This window comes from Folsomia candida, unplaced genomic scaffold (assembly GCF_002217175.1).
Source record: "Folsomia candida strain VU population unplaced genomic scaffold, ASM221717v1 Fcan01_Sc008, whole genome shotgun sequence".
NCBI classification, from domain to species: domain Eukaryota; kingdom Metazoa; phylum Arthropoda; class Collembola; order Entomobryomorpha; family Isotomidae; genus Folsomia; species Folsomia candida.
The window spans coordinates 2177300-2200791 of NW_019091200.1; the positions used below are offsets into that span (position 1 = coordinate 2177300).

Here is a 23492-nt window from a genome sequence, read left to right on the forward strand (position 1 = left end):
TGTGTGCATGCAATGACAAACTTAAACTTGATATGGATTAATTCAAAGGGTACATTCTGTATGAAATATGTTATTGATTCATGACGAGATTGGAATGAGATTCTAAATTCTTTGGAATGAGATTTTGGGTATAGATAAATCATTCGCATAGTTTCTGAATGTAAGAAATCGGGGGTGATAAATATGTACATATTTCTGGAATGTGTATGTTGATTAATACACAGTCAGGCTGTAATTTAGGTAGCATTGGTAATGCGCAGTGCGTGGCAGGATTTTCGGTGCAAAATCTAACAGAATATTTGTACAAATATTTATAAGTAGCTAATATTTTTTTTCATTTTTCTTTTAAACAGGGACGTCTCTCTGATGGATAAAGCGGTCACTCCAGCCGTGTTAAAGAAGGACGACGAGGAGCCTCCAAAAGCGGTGACTTCAGAGGTCCCTCCAAAACCAGAGCCCAAAAAAGTGGACCCCTCAAAAGCGATGCCTCCAAAAACAGTTCCGCCAGCCGTGCTAAAGAAGGACAACGAGGAACCCCCAAAACCGGGGTCTTCGAAAGCAGTGCCTCCAGCCGTGTTAAAGAACGACGAGGAACCTCCAAAAGTGGAACCTCCAAAGCCCCTGCCTCCAGTCGTGTTAAAGAGCGACAAGGAGCCTTCAAAAGCGATGCCTCCAAAAACAGTTCCGCCAGCCGTGCTAAAGAAGGACAACGAGGAACCCCCAAAACCGGGGCCTTCAAAAGCGATGCCTCCAAAACCGCTGCCTCCCACCGTGTTAAAGAAGGACGACAAGAATCGGAAAGTGAGAGTGGACTACATCCAGTTCACCAGGACGGAGCCGTCTCCTGTCGCTGTTGTGGTACATGCACATTTCCTTAAGCTCATTATTGGATGAGATAATTTAATTAATTATTAACTTCCTTCCAGGCTCCTCTGGCCTTTGGGCGAGAAATGCAATACTTCCACTACATCCAATTGAAGAAAATGTACACATTTCGTGTCTCCCGTGTCGTCAGTCCGGCCGACTTCTGCCTCATGTACGTTTCTGAACGACCCCCGCAACGGGAGTTTGAAGTGTCCGGTGCCCCGGACGAGCTTGGAAACATTTCCCCCACCATGTGGACCGACATGCAGTTCTTCTACAAGTTGGATGGGATACGGACTGAGTACAAACTTGTAAGTTTACATAATTATGTTGCCAATGCCGTAAAATAATTATTGTCATTCGTGTTAGGGTACTGATCCCCACAAACAACAAATGTACGCTTGCCGAGAGGGCGAAGGCAGCAAGGAGCAGTACCATCGAATCACCATTCTTACCAAGGACACGTACAACGATCGAGCCAATGTTCTCTTTGTCGACTCAGGATTAAGGAAGTTGGTCAACTTTGACCAACTCTACGAGCTCCCCGTCTGCTTTACTGATCCACCAGCTCTCGCATTTAAGTGCTCTCTGGCCGACATTCTTCCAAAAGGTGCATACATTTACATATTTATTTGTGTAACAGTGTTTCGCGTGCAAGTAACCACTTGCAAGAAATAACGGGAAGAAAATGGTTTCTAGCAGCTATTTTGACCTGCAAGAAATGCATGGCGCAAGAAACTACGCCCCGTCGATATTCCATCATACGGCGCGTGGCTAGGTATTTCTTGCACCTCGCATTTCTTGCTTTGCAGTCCAAGAAATGTAGCAAGAAACAAAACACTGATAATTAATAACTTATGAATATTCCTCGTACTAAAAGAATCCCGTTCTATTACAGACTCGAACAACCCCTTCGTCTGGAGTGAAGACATTTGTACCGCCTTCCGAAACATGACCATTGGCCAACGCGTGACCGCTGTGGTTCACTCAAAAAACGTCCATCATTTTGAAGACACCACCGTTGCCCAATGCCACTTGAGTGCCACGCTGTATTTGCTGGATGACCCGGTCACCCTGCAGGAAAAGTTGATCACAAGTGGATGGGCACGCGCTGCGCCAAAAACCGCTGCCGCCGCCGCCACTGCCACACCTCCAAATTAAATTATTTTGGATACTCTTCCAATTTTTGGAATGATGAGTCCCCTCTTTTTTACACCATACATTTTTCTTGATAAAAACAATTCCTTTATTTATTATTTATGCCAGAATTGGTTGATCATTTGATCCCATATTTACCTATTAACTGAATAAATGTTTCTCTTATAAATAAAATAATAATACACTTAATTTTCCTTGTGCAAAGCAGCAGTTCAAGATATTTATTGTTTAAACTTCACGAATATGTAGATAGTTCATAATAAGTAATAATTTTACTACTTTACTGTACACAGACATCACAACACAAAATTAAATACATGTTTCGTGATATTTTACAAAAAAAAACATTTGCAAGTAGTCGAGTATCATCTAAAGTGCTTGCTTGCTTATCTTGGACAGGATACATCAGTCTAATTGCATACCACAATTCTCTCTTCTGTTACTTTACTTTCTGCTGTTCTATTTTTCTGTATTACTGGTAAAATTATGATACGCTACGTTATGTTATCATCCTCACCATTGCACGCGCACAATCTTGCTGAAACATTGTATTTCGAGGTCTCCAACTTTATATTTCCAAATATCTGAAAAGAATCTCCAATGAAAACATAAAGTTGAATCCTTTCATTTATTTATCAAGCAACGACGACGATTCAAAATTTTTAAAAAGTTGCACGTGAAAGAATTACAAAAACCGTAATTTCCAAAATTGTATAATCATAAAGCATGTATGTAGCAAATCCAGGATTACGTTATTAGTATATTTCAAATGTAATGACCAGTACTTACAGGCTCCAGTTACTTCGTGTTAACTGTTATTTTTTTTATATATTTTCTCCACACGTATTTTCTACAAATCTTTAAAACAACGTGGACAATGACAAAATTTCTAAAAAACAAACTTGTTACATATTTAGTACATCATGAATTTGATTTAAAAAGTAGTTGATTGAGTCGAGGTGAGGATATTCATGAGCATGATATAATTTCTACTGTTGATTATAGACGAGTCGTCCTTGTAAATTTATTTACCTCGTACGTTTTGTATCATTATTTAATTAACTGGATTTAATTAAAACCTAACTGGAATAATTAATTAGTAGACTTTGAAAACTGCATGATATTTATGTTACTTTTTGTGGCTGGTTGGTTGGTGGTGGTGAGAGATGAGTAAACCTGCTCTTTTTCCTGATATCCTGCCCAAATCTTAACATTACAGATATTACATACCTAATTGTGTCGTATCGTTAAGTAACAAATAAGTAGAAATCATGAACGGTACATCACGGGATGAATATCCATCGATACAAATGTAAATATACAACCATTTTTAAAAATTTATCTCTAAAAGGTCTGAGCTGGCTAAATCTTAGATTCCGTACAGAATTTTACAAACTATGTAACTTGTCGCAGTATATTTTGATTACTGTTTAAATATGCACTTATAGCTTGCATTAATTAATAGTCTTGTAACTTGTATGTAGATGACTCACTCATCATTCACACACTGGGTTGACGAAAAAGTCGGTCATCATCGATTGAAAATACACCGTTGGCATGTCGTAGTAAAATAATAATGGTAGATTGATTGGACATTCATTTCATAATAAATAGTAATTAATCTGCATTAATTTAGTTTATGCAATTAATTTATGTATTACTGTTCTGGTTGATTTTTCTGAATTTCACTGAACACAATCCCCTATTCCTACACACACTCGTGGGTTCGATTTCTTTTTTTTAAACGCCCAGTCCCGGAAAATTCCCCCCGCCCGTAAAATTTCGTCCCCTGCTTTCTTGGCAAACGGGTTTCGACCTTTGCCGAGAAAGTGGAGGGCGAAAACCAGGATAAGAATTTACCGTTTAGTTTTTTTTTTATTTTCCGGGATATTACCCCCGCGTTTTTCGAGAAAAATAGAAATCGAACCCAGGCCACGCATACACTACGTACTTTTCGTGACACCGCGGTAATAAAATAACTCAATCAATAAACAACACTGGTAGTTTTACAATGCCGAGAAATTAACTAATTATGTAACAAAGAGAACCTCATGTACATTACATACATCGAGAAAGAACCTAATGCTCCATAGAACCGTTTTGTTGATTAGCACTGCTAAGAATAGAGCCTACATCTACATTTTTTGTACCAATGGGACTCTCGGAAAGTTTCGTTCTTTTCGTGGGTGGTAGTACATCTCGGTCACTGTCGGAGTCGTCGTCATCATCAACATCACCTTTGCCCTTGGTCCTATTTTCATCACCACCACCACCCCGACTTTCACTATCACTACTCCTAATAATATTCGATTTGGGGTCGTTCAATTCGGAGTTGTCGACAAGTTTCGCATTTGCCACTGATGTCCTTGTAGTCCTATCATTTTTATCGGAATTAGAACTAATTGGAGAAGCCGTGGAGGTGAGCTTGAGTCGTTCTGGGTCCGAATGACTGCTTGAATTGGAATTTTCCCCATTCATACACATACCCCCATTGTCGACGTTAGTTCTACTACTATCGTCGTCAATTTCCATTTTGAGGGCGAGTAGCTTAGGGGACTGTTTCTTCTGATGAGTGACTTGGCACTGAGCACAAAGATCCGTGATTTTCACGGTTAGACTGACAACTTCATTTTGGAAATCGTCATTATTAGTCAAACTTTGTTGCACGGCAGAGTTTGAGGTTGACGCGTTGCTATTGTTGGCTGTTGAATTTGTGGAACCAGTTTTTGCAGTGCGGAGTTCCTGTTGCAGGTAATAGATTGTGCCTTGCATCCCTTCCACGTCCTCGTCAAGCTCTTGGATCAACTCGTCAAGTTCTGAGAGAAATTATCAAAGCACAATTTAAATCTCTGGATGAATAGGCAGTAATTCAAACCACACTGACAATGGAGGTTTCCCAGAGGATGTTCACTGATTTTGACCAAATTAATGTCAATCGATAAGAAATTTAGTTGAAACGAAATTTGCAAAAGACATGATCGCCTAATGTTCATGTTTGGTAGAGATGTTTGCATCCGAAGAGGAGAAAACGTAAAAATGCCTTAAAGTAGACAAATCTTCACTTTCCAAATTTACGGTGCAATTTTTCTTCTTGGGATACAAATATCTCTGTCAAACCTTAGCATTATGAGACCGTCTTTTGCAAATTTCATAGTAATTAGATTTGTGATTGATTGACATTAATTTGGCCAAAAGAGCAAACTCTCCATTGTGACTTAAATTGAATTCTGTACCTGACTGAGACTTTTTCATCTCATCTGTTAGAGATCGTTGAAGGGCTGTAAGTGTCAAATCATATCATAAGTGAGACAAGGTATGCAGATTTCAGACCAATCAAAAAATATGAGGAATTCATTGTGTTACGGTAAAATTTAAAAATTCCCTTACCAAGGTCGCTCTCCAATTTGGCAAGTTTTCCACTCGTAATCATTTTCCCCAAGTCCTCATTTTCTTGATACAACATTCTACACTTTGCCATCAGCCTTTTTCCAGTGTTGCTGTAATTATCAAATTAGTTAGCGAGTTAACATACATATACATTTGCGATTAATTAAGCCATACAATCTGTAACTTAAAACTTCAAAATATTAATTTAAAAAAGTAACACTGTAGCACGTATTAATTGTGATTAATTAATTGCTTCGGTTTGGATGTGTACCTGTCTGGCGTAAATTTCCACGCGTTAAGGTCGTTCTGTGTATCCTCCAATTTCTTCTTGGTCTCATCCAGTTCCTTCTTCATTCGCTGAATCATGAGATTGACAGCAGGATCGATAAGAGTATTTCGAAGAGATGCCGGTGTGGGTGCGATGGCCTGCTTTAATTCGTTTAGTTGTGCGATGTAGTCTTGCATTTCATGTTCCTTTGTCGTTAACCTCATCACGAGGACATTTTCTCTACGAGACGACTCCACCTGCTGGGCACGAAATTTCTCCTCTGACTCCTTCAATTGTGCATTGTCTTCTGCACAAATTTAACAAATCAAACAATTAGCATTTCTTCATTAGGTAAAATTTAATTAATTAACCACCAACTTTTTAAAGTTTCCGCATAACGGACAAGATCATTGTACGTTTCGACAAACTTGTCCCGCGACAGAGTGCTCACTTCATCGGCACCGAGAAACCTATAATCTGACGAGTCTGATTGTTTTTTTGTCGGATCACTGTTGCTGTTTTCTAGTACTCCTCGACCACCATTCTTCGCTTGTGGGCCAACACCACCACCACCCTCACATTCTACGCCTGACGAGTCAGACTCTCGGTCGGGGATATTGTTGCAATTTTTGTCCTTGACCTTGCTAATACTGCTGCCCCCACTTTTTGAAAGGTCCGTTGTTGAGTCTCGCAGGATTTCTGACGATGTTGACGACGATGATCGAAGAGATTGTCCATTTGAAGAATTAGCCTTTTCACCATGAACCAACACTACGCCATCGGAGCAAGTTGAACGAGGATTCGAAATTGAACCAATTTTTGTCCCTTCCTCCCCAGTCATTTCAGTTAAAGAGGGTCCTCTTTATTAAGTAATGCTTACTAATTATTATTAGCAACAACAGTATGTCAACTGTTATAACAAAACAACTACGATGCGCGTTGTGGGAGGAAAGGCAAACTTAAAATAACTAGAAACACAAAAATTGTCTTGATTGAATTGAAAATCTCGCTGTTTAAAACATCCTGAAATTCAAACAAATAAACAGAAAGCCCAAACGGTTGCATTAGATTTAAATTCTCAGAATTATAGACAATCGTTAATTAAATTATCGTTTTCTTACCAAGATTTCTAAACTGATGACAATTATAACAAATTGCCAGTTTACATTACAAATCTGTCGTCGCTTCTTTTACGTGTTCTCGATATCAAATCTTTTAACTCCAAACTCCCCACTTTTTCTTACGACGACACACGTTTACATGAACTTTCCAATAATGATGACCAATTTTTTAATTGCTTTTCTAACTTTTGATGTTAAAAATTGCGTTGTTTTGTTATTTATTTAGTTTAATAACAAAACTGAAAACATAGAATGCGATGCAATTCGTTAAACTCGCTCTGCAGCTCTGAAACTTTGAAGAGTTCTGCCTGGCGAGTATCGATCGAGGAACTATTTCAAATATTTATAGTTCAAAATGTCGTTGATAATTGTTTTTCATTAAATTAAAGTTAGTGAATTTGTGCAGTTTGTTTCTGAGAGAGAGCCAACCAGTAAGAGTTGTGGGATTTGAGTTTGGTGGCGAGTGGGTTGGGAGGTGCTGAGAGGACGGATTTTCAATGTTCCGGGCACATTGAGACGCTCGGATTCGTTCATTTTTGTGCAATTTTGCATGCAAAAGTATGCAAAAAAAGTGCTAAATATAAAAAAAAAATGCAAGCGAATTATATTTATACTTCAGATTATTTTGCGACTTTTTGCACGTTTCCGAATTTTATTACACATCAAATTATTATTTAAATTAATTAAATTTGAAAGCATTAATTTATTGGCATTGAAGATAGACAAGTTTTAGCATAAATCATAGTTATTAAAAAAATTATTTTAGAAAAATTAGCAAAACAACAAAATTAGCACAAAATGTTGATGGATAGATTATTTTTCAGCTTTAACGTTTCTGAATTTTCATTAAGAATTAATTATTATTTAATATTTAAAATTAATTTTAACAACTTAATAGCATTGAACATACGCTTACAAGTTGGAAGGAAATGATCGTTATTTCTATTTCGGAACGTTTTTAGGAAATTGTCGGATATTTTATGAATTCCATGAAATAAGAGTGTATCAATGACATGAAAAATTAACCACAGTCTAAACCTTTTTGTTTGGATGAGATTTTTAAAAAATGTTTCATTATTAAATTTTTTTAGACTTGATGTCGGTTTGAGAATTTTCAGAAAATCGTAATTAATTTATTACTTGTAGGTTTACTTTTTTCACAACTGAAAACGGCTAAATTACCTAATTTATGAAGATTAATTTATGAAAACTTTTCGATTTTTTTTCATAAAAAATTGGATGTTATGTTATGTGCATGGGTCGATGACATTTGAGTATTTTTTAAAATTCGTAATAATATCACAATGAATTGTCTTTTGTATGTGTCTTTTGCATGATTGATTGTTTCGCGTACTCATTTTTACATATGTTCCAAATCCCTTTCCAATCTCGTGAATTGATCGATTAGCATAACTTGGAAATTTAAAACATAAAACTTTTTTCAAGATGAGAATTTTATTCATAAATTTCCTAAACTCTAGAAGTTTATTGTTTAAATATATAAGTTTCCCGAGATTTATAAATTTTATGTTAAAAGCGTAGCAATAAACTTAATCTGTTTAGAAGAATTTTAGCGAGTTGACAAATCACGAATCTTTGCGTAGTACTTGACGCCGATAAGAATTTATTTTATAAATTCGTAGTATAAAAATAAGATCTAGATATGATGAGGCTTCGCAAAATTAAGTTTAAGAATTTGTCTTAACTTTTTTAAGAATAATTAAAAAAAAATATGATAAGATGAATTTTAAAATATATCATGTCTAGTTTAAATTTTACTTGTACAAATTTCAGGCAAATAAATTTTACTTTAAAAACGAGTTAATGTCGATAAAGAATCTTTACTAAAGATTGTTTACCAAAATTTGTAAAATTAAAATGAGATGCAGTAATGAGATATGCAAATTATAGCATTAATGATAATAATTATTTTAACAAATCATGACGAAATGTTCATAGATGACAATACATTTTTGAAAATGTATTTTCCTATCAAAGTACAAAGTATTATTTGTAAAATCTTCGTACATATTTTTGGCCACTTATTTTCATGCGATAATAACAGACAAGTTCAGTAGAGCGTATAAAATATGCAAAATTCATTCATTTAATTAACCATTATTCATGTCTTGTCTGTAAATCAGACATTTATTCAGCTTATTTTTTGCTTCTAAGTTAATATACACAGAAAGTAACAGATCACGACACTAAAACTGGGACTATGAAAAACATCTCATGAATCAAAATCACACACACATCTCTCGAAAAGATTGGCATCTTATTTCACTTCATTATCATCTCCTCCTCTTCTGGGTGGAAGAAAGTAGCGTAAACTGGATAGAAAACCCATAAATATTAGCGAACTTGTATATAAATCCTACCATTCGCAAAACCAATTCTCCGTGTTTAGGTTCAATCCTACATAAAAAAGAGGGATATTATTAAACAGGAGGGTTTGCTTGCACCACATATTTGTGACTGTTTCTTTCTTTCTCTGCGAGGGAAACGCTGCTAGTATAATTTCATGGCTTCTTCTCTGCTAAATAAAACCACTGTAAGCTCACTAAACTTGTATATAAAAGCTACTTCTTCTACTCCAAATATTATGCAAAAAAACAGAGTATCATTCATTTTTACTGCAACGTGAATATTTGCATGTATCCAAATCCAATCCAATCCACCAAACCAAACGCACTCTTAGAAATCCTGGGTTAAAACAATACCAAGCTGTATTCATATGACTCTACCAAAGCGATATTGATAAGCAATGTAGCTCGGCATTAATGTTTTATCATATTTTTTACTTAACGGTATAACAACGCACTTTAATACCAATCGGTATCAACTTTACTACCAACAAACCAATACCACCTTAATTACACCAGATTTCTAACAGTGCATCTTTCCCAGAACGGTACAATATTTCATGTCATCATCCCATCCCATACATAATAAATATTGCATTGCACAACTATGTAACTATACCCACATTTTTTTTGCGTACTTTATGTCTTTACCCGATTGCTACATATTGCTCATCCTGAGCGAAATGAAGTAAATTGAATGTGTCTTTCTCTTCCTCGGCTAATGTTCCCTCAAACCAAAATAGAACGGTTGGATGGAAGAACACACGTTTGTTTGCACATAGCTCCACGTCCACGAATCTACTGGATTCTCCACCGTCTACCGTGTGCTACTAAATATTCCCACTTTTTTCCTCTCTCCCGTACATAATCTGCAAATGTTTGTCCCTGCTTTCCTGTCGCTAAAATAACTGACAAGTGGCAAACCAACCATTTTCAATTTCATTATTGCATCCACTCCACCGCTTTTACTTTATTACAATATACTTCACCGCCACACTGCATGCAGTCACTAAGTAATATGATTAGGGATGAATCGTTTAGTGGCATGTCGCTCAAGCCAGTGGACTGGATGGCTGGCTAAAATTAGTCCATTTTCTCCACATTATTCCAAACAGAGGACATTTTCTAGTCCCAAGTCAGTCTTCATTCTGGACTTGTCAAAGCGTCGCAGTTTCGCGATTGTCGCCTGGACTACGATCCATCCATTCAATCCGAAAGTAATCCATCCATCCAGCCAGCCAGGCCAAATTCAATGGAGTCGAGAGAGACAAAGACGAGATGATTGTGTGTGTGTGTCCTGTCCGGATGAAAAGTTGACTATAAGAGCAGAACAACATAGCACACACTTTGTATTTATAAGCTATACGGGGACATAATAATCTTATGAATGCATCACAACTCGTACCAAGTCGTCGTCGTTATCGTTGTCCCCTTTTTAGTTGAAGGAGAGAGAGAGAGAGGTTTATGTACTACTTGTTATCCTCCTGTCCCACCAGGGTTCGAAAAAACCCAGGGTTTTAATCAAAAATTATAAAACCCATGGGTTTTAATGGGTTTTACCATGTTAATTGGGTTTTATTTGGGTTTTAATGGGTTTTATTGGGTTTTATTGGGTTTAAATGGGTTTTATTGGGTTTTAATAGTTTTAAGTAATAATTTAACAAAAATTATTCGGAATTTGTATCTATTCGGAAATTATTTTTGCTTTACAACACTTGAAATCTGTGATGCTAAAGAATAGAGTCAATTGTTGCTTTGTTCCGAATTTTCATATATTATGATAGTAATGAAATAAACTGCTTTAGAATGAATTGAGATAACGTCTTTTAACGTATAGGAGATGTATTTAACTTTTAGAATATAGTTTTAAGGTAAAACTCGATTAAAACCCAATAAAACCCATTAAAACCCAAATAAAACCCACTTAACATGGTAAAACCCAGTGGGTTTTATTCATTTACAACCCATTAAAACCCATTAAAACCCAATAAAACCCAACCCATTAAAACCCAGGTCGGAATACCCTGTGTCCCACCAACTACCAAACCAACCAGTAGATTCGTACGTAATGTACTGCACATACATACACGTTCACATGGTGCATTTTCTTCTTTTATAAACTACTTTCTGCCTTCGTGTCTCCATCATTACTGCGGAAAAAAGAGAGGACAAACTCGTTCCTTGCTTGATTTCAGTCGAGAGGGAGGCTTCACTCCGTCAGGAGATACTTGTTATCATAGTTCGCTTAACTCACTCATTTCATGCCGTGTGTTACGTAACTAACTGGCCAGAAAAGCATCACATTTAGTCCGGATTTTCGTCAAAATATTAAATATTTTCCCCCACCGACTTTCTCTTTCTGAGAAAAATTCATTCTGGAGAAAGCAGCAGCAGCGACCAAAGTAATAATAACGGGATAAACGGAAGCAGTATCAAATTTCCGGAAATCTTGAGTCAACCGTGTCTGTCTACTTCATCCTTGTTTGTAGTTTTGCATACGTAATGCGATATTGAGGTGGAGAAAGAGCAGAGAAAGCCGAGGAGAAAGTGGGCTTAGCAGGGAAAGTGTTGCCGTGAGAGAGTTGGGCATAGCTGGCTGGCTGGCTGGGTGTTGTAATAAAGAGAAAGTGCGAGTGATTTTATTATAGGAGAAAGTACAACCAAAGACGAGGACGATGACGGTGTGAGCAGATCGATATCATCTCGTGCTCCCAAAAAACATAACTTGCACCACCAGCAGCAGAGTTCTTCTTCTTCCTCTTTTTCTTCTCAGTAATAATAATAGTAACGCAACAGGCTTCACCACCACAGACACCACGGCCACGATTCGGTATCAGCATATCAGCACTCCCAACAAGTAATAAGTAGCAGGCACACAGTTACTTTCTTTGCATGTCGAGAGGAGCAGAATTATTATTCTAATCGACGAGGAGGAGGAGGAGGCGGAGGAAGAGAGACAAGTAATCGTCGAGTGTGTGATTAGCAATACCGATAAATTTTACAAAACTCGAATGCCTGCGTGTACCTGAAGTTTCGTTGTTTCTGGGCCCAATCAATTCCATTCCTACTACACAAATATTCAAAATAATGTGGATTACAAAGTAACAAAGTTCCTTGGACTAATATACATTTTATCGCTAGGATTATCTATCGCGTGTCGTGGTGGTGTTTTATTTTGCCTGGTGGACAGACTGTTTATTATTTTGCCTAATTTTTTCCTGGGTTTTCTCATACCCGATAAGAAGAGGCAAGGCTGAGTTGTGTTGTCTCTCTAAATTTAATCAAGGGTCAGAAAATGTGCCTTTCCATCTTAATTTAACCTTATTGCATACACCTTTTGTTCCATTGAGAAGAGAAGCCTCTTCGTATTTTCTGTGCCCAATTTCGGATTTTTTTGTCACACGAGGAAGTGCAATAAGAAGATGCCTCGAGACGAGGAGAAAGCACCCGCAATTCCGCAACAGCAACAACAGCAGAATAAAGCTCCTCTCAGCAAGATCTTGCTTGTTTGTATGGTAGGTTTATTTACGTCAAAATAATTGAAGTTTATTATGCATGTTTAATACTTGTCACTTATCCGGCAGATAAGTTATGTGGGTTATCTTCTCCTGGGAGCGTGGTGTTACTACGTGGAGCAACGGCATGAGGAGGAATTTCACAATCAAAAATCTCAAGATGCAGATTGGGCGGAGAAAGGACTCGTTCTCGAGTTACGTGTCGCCACGAGTCTCATGATCTTTTCTGCTATCAGGATTTTCCTCCTTTTCATCTTCATCCTCGAAAAGGTACGTAACCGAGTTAATTTTTACCAATCAAAATTCCAATCAAAATTTCCAGTGTTTCCGGTGCAAGTAACCACTTGCAAGAAATAATTGCAAGAAAGTGGTTTCTCGCAGCTATTTTGACATTTTTGACTTATTTTGACATTTATTTTGACTATTTTGACCTTGCATTTCTCGCTTTCCAATTCAAGAAATGTGGCAAACCCCCAAAAATCGAAACATTGAAAATTCCCCATCCTAAAATTTCCTAAAATTTTTTTTTTCAGGTTGCCGACTTGGAGACGGTATCCATAATTTGGTTATCCATCTCGACCCTTCTCATGATGGCTGCCTATTTCACGGCGTGTCTAAACTTGGACGTCTTCATTCACATCCATCCCTTCTTCATTACTCTCTTCTTCGTCTCCATAGGCCTGGATTTCCTCGGCAACGTGCTCGTCATCGTTCGACACAATAACTTTTAAAGGGTCGAAACCCTCATGTCTTTCTCAACCTAGAAGAACAAGTACCAAAAAACTAAAACTAATAATAAGAGTGCCACAACCTTATCACACAACCAAAAACCAAAACCACGAGACTAACCAAAAAACCAACCAATATCGATAACCCATTAGACTGTCTTTAAATACAAAAAATATACTAAAATTCATCCCGAGATATACAAATTAGCGGAGGACTCGATAAGTCATGATCAAAATGGTTAAAATCAGCACATTTTAAATCATTCTCGCCTCTAGGAATTTATTTTAAAATTCTGAAAAACAAATTTGTACTCAATAAGTTGATTCATAAGATGACACCGAGTTTTTAATGAGTTCTAATTTTCTGAAAGCTTCGTAAACTTGAGATCTCCTCCTTCAAAAGCTGTCAAAATCTAAGTACACATTTTTAAAAAATTGGCAAATCCCTCTTCTAAAAATTCATGTTTCAGAATTTTAAAATAAATTCCCAGAGCCGAAAAATGATTAAAAATGTACATAAAATTTTGACCATTTTGGCCATGAGTCATCCAATCCTAATTCGCCACCCTCAAAACAATATCATTACATTACTTACTTACTTATACGAAAAGAGAGCGAGTTATTATTCAGGACGAGCGAGTCTGCTAATTCACCAATTAATCAATACCTTACGTATTTTATTGATTACTCGCATGCCTCATGGTGGTGATGGGTGGGTATAAAAGTAAATAATGTGTTCATAATCATCAACTGTAGTTACATAAATATGCAAAACCAAAACCAAAGTATATCAGACAGAGTATTAATTATCCTACAAAAACATTAGCGTTAGTAACGCCGCCGCCGACGCCGCCGCAAAAATCGTAATCGTAATCGTACACCTGTGTGACTTCTTGCCAAAATATGATGCAACCAAATTATCAATTATCATGCAATTAACCGTTAATATTCTTAGGATTAGAGACATATGTAAATGTAAACCAAACCAACGAAACTCATATTTATTCAACCAAACAAACCAATACAAACAACAAAACTCATCATGTTCAATAAAAAAAATTAGTGTGTAGTGAGTCAATTAGTGCCGGACCGGAGAGAGATAAATATGTATAATGTTAAAATAGAGAATTATGTAAATATGTAATATGTAAATTAAATAGTTAGTGATAGATAAATGTATTATTATTATTATTTATGTTAATCAATACTCGGTTAGTGAGATAGTGCAATTTTCAAGTTTTATATAGAATTTACCATCCAGCATGGCCACGATACATATTTAGAGAAGCATATTTATAGTTAGTTGGATATACCGAAAAAAGTATACTATTCCTATACACAGCACACGCAATATGTAAATGTTAACCCGACCGGTAAATGTAAGGACAATAAAGTACCTTTTTTCCTAGAAAATAATAATTACCACCAATTCAATCAATTTTCAGCAAAGGTGGGCAGAATATACTTTACTAAAATGCAATTTTTGAGGTCCGCTCTTCTTGGGGTTTAGATTTCTAGGGCTGTTACATTCATAAAAAGACGAGAATCTAGGTTGTAGGTGAAGAAGTTATACCAAAATATAGGTTTTATGACAAAATTAACCTTTTATAACTGTCAAAACGCTCTTTGATTTTTTGATAAATGAAGTATTTTTGATAGCGATAAAAAGTTAATTTCTTCAGAAACCATGTGCATATTTTCGACTATTGTACTATCGTATTTTATTTACGACTTTTGTACTATCGTCTTTTTTGGATGTAAACGCCCTGGAAATCCAAGATTTTCGCAACGATGGGTAAAATTCTTTGTCAAAATGACAGCTCCGTTCTATCCAAGGTTTGGATTTCCAGGCCGGTTACACCCACAAAAACAAGCAGAATACAACATCCACACGAAAATACATACATGGATTTGTAAAGAAATCAACTTTTTATCCCTGTCAAAATATTTTATTTATATAAATAATTGTAAAAACAATGTATTTTGACAGCGATAAAAAGTTAATTTCTTCACAAAGTCAATATTTTCGTATGTCTTCTGTCTTTCCCACGTAAATTTTCGTCTTTTTGTGCTGTAACATTATTTGGAATCCAAACAGAACTCTCAAAATCCTGCTTATTTTGACACAATATTTTTTCCCTGCTACCAGAATACTTTCACCTCAAAGTGCTGCAGTATATAGTTACATAACATAACTAATATTAAGTAACTGCATTACGTTGAATATTTCAGTAGGAAAACACCCATCCATCCATAATCAAGCCCTCCCTCCTGTCACGCAGCGAGCGTTCGTCCTTCTCCTTGCATAATTTGTTATTATTATTGTCGTCTCCTATTCGACTTTAAATTAAATCCTGGGTGAGAATTATGTATGTATAATAAATATTCAATCCAATTCCATTCCTAAACAGCGAAATACATAAATTCTTCTACCTCAGAATTATCCAATCCACCCCATTTCAAACGAGGTTAGACTTGCTGGACGACGCGCATGCATTTTAAGGAGGACAGGACAGGACGTCCGTACATAAGTGAAAGGAGCACTTTGTGACGCAAGTATTTATGTTGTTGTATGTTGTCGTGTTTAGTTGGTTTGGGAGGTGAGGGAAAAGTGATAAACGAGGCAGAGAGATTTGTTCGCACAATTCAACAACACACCTGGGACTCGCTCGAGGAAAACATTTGGTGAAAGTGTGGCCTGTAGCGAAATGAAGGAAGTAATGCCATAGCTTTTGTTTCCTTATTCTTCTCTTCTCTCCGTGAATTGTTGGCAGGGGCAGCTTTCTTCCGCCTCTAACTAACCCGCATTCATTCGTATGTCCGTATGCAGAGAGAGACAAACAATCATCTCCTTAGTTTGGTGGGCGAATAAGAGAAAGCCAGGCCAACAATATGTTTATGCTTTGCAGAATTCTTCATATTTGAGTAAGTAATTTGGTCGTGATAAGAAAAAAAGAGGCAAATTAAGAATTGTTATATGTACCAAGAATTGTAATTACTAAATGCGTCATGCATTTTATTCATAAATGAATCGTTTCTTATTTTGACCGAGATCGTCATACTTTCACCTTTGGTTTCCCTCTTCTTCTCACCTTTGTTTCCTTCTGGAACAATAAGTCGAATTCATTCGTACATCCGACCGTATGCAGAGAGAGACAAACAATCATCTCCTTAGCTCGCTGGACTAAAAAGAGAAAGTCAGGCCAGCAATGTATGTATGTGTCTTTGCAAAATGCTTTCTACTTCAGGAAGTAATTCGGCTGGAGAATGGTGAATTCAACTGGATGAGAGTTCTCATATGCACGAAGGATTGCATGCAATTACTAAACGTGTCATGCATTTTATTCATAAATACGTTTCTTACTTTGACCGAGATGGTTGTGCTTTCACCTTTTGTATTCCTTATTTCTTCCTCAATGCATCCATGTCCGCGTGTCTTGCAAAATGCTTTCTATTCGAATAAGTAATTCCGTCTGAGTGCGAAAAAACGAAGCGCATTCACACCCAGTCGGATGAGAATAGTTCTTTTTACTCAACGTGTCATACATTTCATCCATAAATGAATCGTTTCCAATTTTGACTGAGATCGTTGTGCTTTCACCTTTTCTATTCTTCTCTGATTTGTTGGCAGGGGAAGCTTTCTTCTTCCTCTTACCCGCATTAGTCCTACATCTGTATACAAAGAGAGACAACCAGGCATCTCTTTAAATTGGACAAGAAAAAGAAAACCAGCCAAACAATACAGTCCTGCAAAATGCTTTCTATTCAGAATCAAAGTAATTCCGCCCTTGTTTTAGACAAAAACATTTGAATTTACACCCAGCCAGATGAGAATTTTTACACTAAGGATTGTAATTGCTGTACCATACAGATATTTTATTCATAAATACATCGTTTGCCATTTTGGCCGAAATCGTTGTGCTTTCACATTTTGTATTACTTATTATTCTCTTTTTTTTGGCAGAGCCAGCATTCTTCCGCCTTTAACTCGTATGTACAGAGAGACAAACAGTCATCTCCTCAGCTCGGTGGACTAGAAAGAGAAAGCCATGCCAACAATATATGTGTCTTGCAAAATGCTTTCTATTCGGGTGAGTAATTCGGTCGTGGCGAATTCACACCCAGCCGGACGAGAATTGTAAGGATTGTAATTAATTACTGTGCCTTACATACATTTTACTGAAATTCACAAATAAATTATTTCTTATCTTGACCTACATCGTTATACTTTCACCTTTCGTAATGCATTGTGTTTTTGTGTGGTAGTGGTGGTTTAATTGGAAAATCTTGCAAAATGTTTTCTATTCGGAGAAACAATTCTGCAATTGGCGAAAAATAATAAAAAAAACGAGGTGAATTCACACCCAGCCGGATGAGAAATATTACGCCAAGGTTTCTAATTACTAAATGTGTCATTTTATTCCAACATGCACATTCCACAATTGCTTTCACCTTTTGTAAAGCATTGTTATTTTTATGGTGGTGGTAGTAGTTTGATTGGAAGTAGAAGAAAAGGGAGGTGAAATTAAATCCATTATTTATTTAGCCTTTTGTACTGCAGCAAATTGAAAAATGTGGGTCGTCCTGTTTACTTAAATCCGCCCGCCTGTAGCATTCTTCTCGGACCTGACGTCTAAACTGATTGCACTTTAAGACTTTCTCTAAATGAGACATGTGGGACCAACAAATAGGAGAAAATGCTGTTGTATTAGTACCAACCACCATCTCGACGACTACCACCACCACCACCACCACCTTTACTTCTTCTGGGAGAAAGCATGGATTCTTCTTTCACCTGAAAAGAAACCCCCACGTGTCCCATCCATTGTTCATTTCAAGGTGGGCTTGTTTTAATTATTTTGTAATCCCCGGCATTAATAATGCAGTCTTTAGATACATAGATCGTCCTCCAGTTCAGTTGTGATGAATAAGTTAGCAGCTTGCAGCGAGGTCATGGGTCTAACTTTATCGGTGACATTTGTCTCCACGTCACTACTTTACAACTACTACAAGAGATCCATTATTGCGACAATGTCAAGGGATGCATGTCCCATTATGTAAACTTATTTAGAACATGAGAACAACGAGCAGGGAATGAAATGCCGACCTGGTTGTTCATCATAGGGACAAAGTTGGGTGGGTGAAAGCGGAGAAAGTTTAACTGCTGGCAGCACTTTTCAAAGTTGTGTGACGTAAAGGCTCGCTAAAATGGATTACAATTACAAATCAAATTGAACTTTATTTACCAACACTACACAAGAGAAAGTCTATTTGCATGCATGCATATCTAAATTTATAGAAATTACATACGTACCCAGCCCACAAATTATTCCCCATTAAAATTAAAAGTTTTTAGAACAGCGATTTGTAACTGTATAATTTGATCGAACCAATTGATAAAGAATTGAATTTTGTGATGAATAAGTTAAACGGAATGATTAAATTAAATTTTCTATTGTAAATATGTATGTATATAATTAAATTACATAGAAGTACATACTTACACACACGACGTACACATCGATTTTCTTATTATTATACATTAAACATGAGTAAATAGCTATTTATTGTATACAGAAAACGGACCGTGTAGGTAACGCCTGCTTTATTTACGTCAATTATTTTCTTTTATAAATCGCAAAGTACTGTTTATTATTATGAAAGAATTATCAGAATAGAATATAAACTCGAAATTTTTGGATATGCATAAACATTTTGTACAGCGAAAAACTACATAATTCTACCCGTATTAAACATGAGTAAACATAAAATCCCAACGCATTCCTACATTTCGTCTCGATAGAAGTACGTAAATGACTCAGAAATTTGAAACATTTTCAAAATTACTTCGTCTTCCATCCTTAATTTCTAGATTATTCTATTTACTCAATTTATCACTCTGCGCGATAAATTGTAACGTTTCAAATCCACTTTCCACTCTATCAAAATTCTGCTCGATGCAAATCAACCAAAATACTACAGATAGAATAACTAACTCGTTTCTGGAGGAGTATTTCATAACATTTTCTCAAAATTCTTACCACCATAAACCATTATCGCTTCAATATTATAGTAAAATTATGGGAAAATATGGCACAACCAAAACCTTACTGCATTCCGATCCGTGCCAATGTTCAGTATTTTTCTTACCACAAAGTGAAAGTTCAAGACGAGAATTATTAGAAAATTTGAAATCTCCAAATTTTTTAGACTTCAACCCAACCCTGATCATTTTAATCAACTCATTCTTCCAAGAAGAAAATGGAAAATCACTCCAAATAATTTTAGCAACGTCGCAATTCGTTCACGTGACTTCGAACTGGTTGCTTATCACTGGAAAGAACATTTCCCTCCTTTGCTTCCATTGTTCGTCTCAAACAACCACAAAAATTGAAAGTATTGAAGAAAATATCGTACAAGAAGTGGCCCAAATTTGGAGAAAGTTAACCCGTAATTTATCCCACGTTACGTTCATGACTCGTCGCCCCCAACTCAAATATTTGGAAGGAAGGTTCCCTCCGAATTGCGAGGAGTATGGCGACAAACGCTTCTTGGGGGACGAAAGGCTCTGCATGGTTGCCTTGCTCGCAGAGCAATTGAAATTCAAACTAACCTTCGACCCGTTCCTGGCCAAATTTAAGAATTTCTCAAAAACCGTGACCTCCATGGGCTTCTCTTCCTCCTCGTCGCCTCGAGTCATCCTCGAGCTTGAGAATTGGCAAGTAATCTCTCTCCTCAAAGATTACTCTTCGTTACCACAAACCCGTCATTTTTGGATGTCCCACGGCTGGATGAATGATCCCTTAAAATTCCTCCTCTTTCTAGACAAAAATACGCTAAATAACTCCGCCCTCCTGCGACCGTACGACGCCGTTACGTGGCTCCTGCTCGGAATCAGTGTCCAATTCGTGTCCCTCATCTTGACCATGAGTTACGTCACGTGGCGAAAATCACATGACCTTTGCAACACTAGGATCGAGTACATGTCGACCCTGATCCACATCCACCTCATGGTCCTAGGATCCCTTTTCGAGCAAAATCCCAACGAACGTACCGCCAAAAAAGTGATCACCTCGTTCCGCATCCTTTTCGGAGTCTGGCTTCTCGTCTCCCTCATTTTGTCCAACGGTTACAACGGGATCGTGATCTCCTTCCTCTGCTCCGCCATCCTCCCCTCCGACCTCCCCTCACGGTTCGAGTCCCTCGCCAAAGTCCTCTCCACGTACCCGGTCGTTACTTCGGACCAAATTTACATAACGACCCAGAACAAATCCGTGCACTATAGCGAGGCCTTAATTTACGAGTACTTGCACGCCGAGAAGGACGGACAGGTGAAAAACTACTACAAGAAAATAGTACAGGCCACTGTTTATGTAAGGGACGTTTCCCGGAGTAAATTTCTGCTCGCGTTGGAACAAGAAATCCTTCTTCCAAGGTTGGTTGGTGTCATTTCATTGATTCACATATTATTAAGCTAAGTACTCAGGATGGCTTTTCTGGCGAAATTTGTGCAGAATTTTTTTGTGTGAACAATTTTCCTTCAAGTTAAGGTCAAAGTTAGCATTAAAATGCGTGGAAGGTGACTCCCACCCCTCGGAATTCAAAATAAGAAGGTGGAACAATCTCAAAATATGCCATTTTCAACTTAGTTAGTAACATCTATTAAGACGTTTACGTTTTAAATGGGAGAAAGCGCGACCTTTTTTCAGCTCAAACCACCCAAGAAATTATCTGTGAGTGAAAATTGATTGAAAAATATACGCGGAAACGAGGCCCCCTTACAGATTAAATTTAGCAGAATTTAAGCAAATTGCTATTTCGCGTAAAAACCCGTCCTGAGTATTAGGCTTTATTCCTTGACCAGTACAATTTCATGATTAAAATTCCAGGGCTCAAGTCAGGTCGGAGAAAAGTGACCTTGGAGACAACTCTTACTGGAAACTACCCCCGAATTTTGCCTTCATCTCGACCGAACTCGGCATTACGAGATGGGTCCACTTACTGGAATTGATGGAAGGCTGGAAATCTCGCTTGTTGCTGTGGCGTCCCCCAGACTCGGAGGAGGATGTCGACGTCGTCAAGGTGACGACGGCCTTCACCATGGCGAAAAGTGGGATGGCCCCCGTCTTCAATCGCTACTTGGGGTACGTCATGCAATCCGGACTCCCCCAGTTGTGGGCCGAGAAGGAAATTGACCTCAACATTTGGCGGGAGTGGGAAGCTTACGAACGTTGCTGGGGAGAATGGCTGAACAATCGGGGAGGTTTTTGGAGCACGAGGGAATGTGATAAGCGAGGCTTTGAAGATAAGCGTGATAGTGAAGAGGGGATGGAGGAAATCTGGCCAATTTTGGGGGAAGAAAGTGCAAAGTCGCTCCGATTGGAGGCATTGGTCTCGACATTTTTCGCATTTCTTTTCGGACTTGGAATTACGGGAGTATTTTTTCTAGGAGAAATATTTCTCCGTCAAGTTGAGGAGGGTTACCGGAGGGGAAAATTTTTGCTATAATGATAAAATTTGCAAGGCAGATATGTTGTAAATCTGCTGCTTCTTAAGTATTACACTCTTGAAAAACTGGTGTTAAATCATTCATTACTGACTGGAGTACATATGTATATGACTCTACCGGCACGGTAATAATGGGCATGGCCGTTTAGTTATTTTGTGGTGATGAAAAACTTCCCACTCAGAAACAAAGTACTACCAATCTGGTAGGAAGTCATTGCCAAATCATTATCAGTACGGATTATATACTTACCTGATTCTATACCAGAGTTTTAACAGTGTACGTGAGTTAATAGATAAGATAAATTGCGCAATATCGTGACGCAATACATGTGTCGTGTGATATCCTTTGCGGATGTCATCGTGAAAAGTTGGATAATAAAATCCTAAATTATTTGCCTGGCTTTGACGTGGATTAAACTTTTCATTACTTGTGGCACAGAACTTTCACCTTACATACATGCAATCAATACTAACAATTTAGTGGATGAGGGCAAGCTATTAAAACAAGAAAATTTTCGGGTTGAAGCCGACACTTTTATTTGTACTTGTACATATTGTTTATTAATTTATTAAATTACCTTTATGAAAATTTATTACCTATCAGGATTATTCAACGCTATTATTACAGCTAGCAAATCTTTTTCAAACCAGCTTGTCCAAAATTGCTTTAACTTACATGGTATAAAGGTATTTTTATCGTTCATAAAATACGTACCGCAGCGGAGGGGTCGGACTGTTACTTTACGAGGTAACTTGTGCCACATGTAAAAAGAAGGTGTGTGTAACCCATTACAAACCCGAAAGGAGGGGTTAAAAATCGTAAATTTTGCGTTACATATTTTATGAACATTCCCTAAGTCAACGGTTTCCTTGTAAGATTCACAACTTTAATTGATTATCTTTTCACACACGTCCAGTCCCATCGCAGTGATAGTTTGTGGGATCACAACAAACATTGAAAAAGACTTTTTTCGCCCTGCTGCAGACTCCCCCACTTTTAACACATTCGTCGGTGTAGCTCTTCTTGCATATATATCTGCTAAAAACGTTGCTGCTCTCATGGTGGCACCCATTTTCCAAGGGTTTACAGCAGGTACCTTTTTTGTACCAGTCGCACACCGCACCTCTTGATATACATCATCCCCTCTCCTAAAAGGTGACAAGGTCAGTATTAGTGGCGGTTTATAAATTACGTAACGCGAGAAGAGGGGGGGGTCTGAGGCTTTAATGTTTTTGTGCCGAAGTGACACATGTTTAAGGGGGAGGACGAGGGGGTGTAGAATATCGCGACTTTTGCGTCACATAATTTATGAACTGCCCCTTAAGTAATTTGTCGAATTTTGTCAGATATGCAAGCAAGTACTAGGTGGTTGTATGGAAATTTACGCAACGAGAGGAAATTTTTAAATGAGTAAATTTCCTAATTTGGTGATTAGTCTTGGAAGAGAGAGATAAACTAGTTCATCGATAGTAAAAATTCCTGTAAGATCCCGTTACTAACATAGGAAATCCCGAAATTTTGTCATTGAAAAATGTCCCCTTTTGTAGCGTGAATTTACAACCACCCTGTGCATGTA

General features: G+C 37.4%; 3 protein-coding genes and 1 long non-coding RNA gene across 10 annotated transcripts in view; 2 read left to right on the forward strand and 2 right to left on the reverse strand.

The window, feature by feature from the left end:
• The window catches only part of LOC110852850 (proteoglycan 4), a 28992-nt gene extending 26781 nt beyond the window's left edge, over positions 1 to 2211 (forward strand). For both annotated transcript variants that reach the window (XM_022100975.2, XM_022100974.2), the window contains exons 6-9: positions 354 to 858; positions 927 to 1175; positions 1234 to 1474; positions 1763 to 2211. In XM_022100975.2, coding sequence (XP_021956667.1) covers positions 354 to 858; positions 927 to 1175; positions 1234 to 1474; positions 1763 to 2025 — 1258 coding nt within the window. In that variant the 3' untranslated portion in view covers positions 2026 to 2211. The remainder of the gene's footprint in view (positions 1 to 353; positions 859 to 926; positions 1176 to 1233; positions 1475 to 1762) is intronic.
• On the reverse strand, positions 2212 to 7243 carry LOC110852851 (pre-mRNA-splicing regulator WTAP). Of its 6 annotated transcripts, none has more exons than XR_004835392.1 (7): positions 6799 to 7243; positions 6056 to 6700; positions 5681 to 5984; positions 5410 to 5519; positions 5256 to 5300; positions 3974 to 4838; positions 2212 to 3730 (listed from the first exon to the last, which is right to left on the reverse strand). XR_004835392.1 is itself a non-coding variant. In XM_022100976.2 (6 exons), exons 2-6 carry the CDS (start codon positions 6516 to 6518, stop codon positions 4102 to 4104), a joined length of 1659 nt encoding a protein of 552 aa, XP_021956668.1. In that variant the 5' UTR covers positions 6519 to 6700; positions 6799 to 7243; the 3' UTR covers positions 2217 to 4101. The 6 variants fall into 6 exon arrangements, 1 of the variants encoding a protein (XP_021956668.1); XR_004835390.1 differs by having other exon boundaries at positions 3950 to 4838; XR_004835391.1 differs by having other exon boundaries at positions 2212 to 3739; positions 3950 to 4838.
• Positions 7244 to 8919: 1676 nt separating this feature from the next.
• Positions 8920 to 10747, reverse strand: LOC118436433. Its single transcript, XR_004835442.1, has 2 exons — positions 10570 to 10747; positions 8920 to 10481 (listed from the first exon to the last, which is right to left on the reverse strand). It is a non-coding gene; the product is annotated as an uncharacterized LOC118436433 (long non-coding RNA).
• A 589-nt stretch (positions 10748 to 11336) lies between these two features.
• LOC110853071 lies at positions 11337 to 14826 on the forward strand. Its single transcript, XM_022101300.2, has 3 exons — positions 11337 to 12679; positions 12749 to 12949; positions 13213 to 14826. Exons 1-3 carry the CDS (start codon positions 12587 to 12589, stop codon positions 13408 to 13410), a joined length of 492 nt encoding a protein of 163 aa, XP_021956992.1. The 5' UTR covers positions 11337 to 12586; the 3' UTR covers positions 13411 to 14826.
• Positions 14827 to 23492: the final 8666 nt, after the last annotated feature.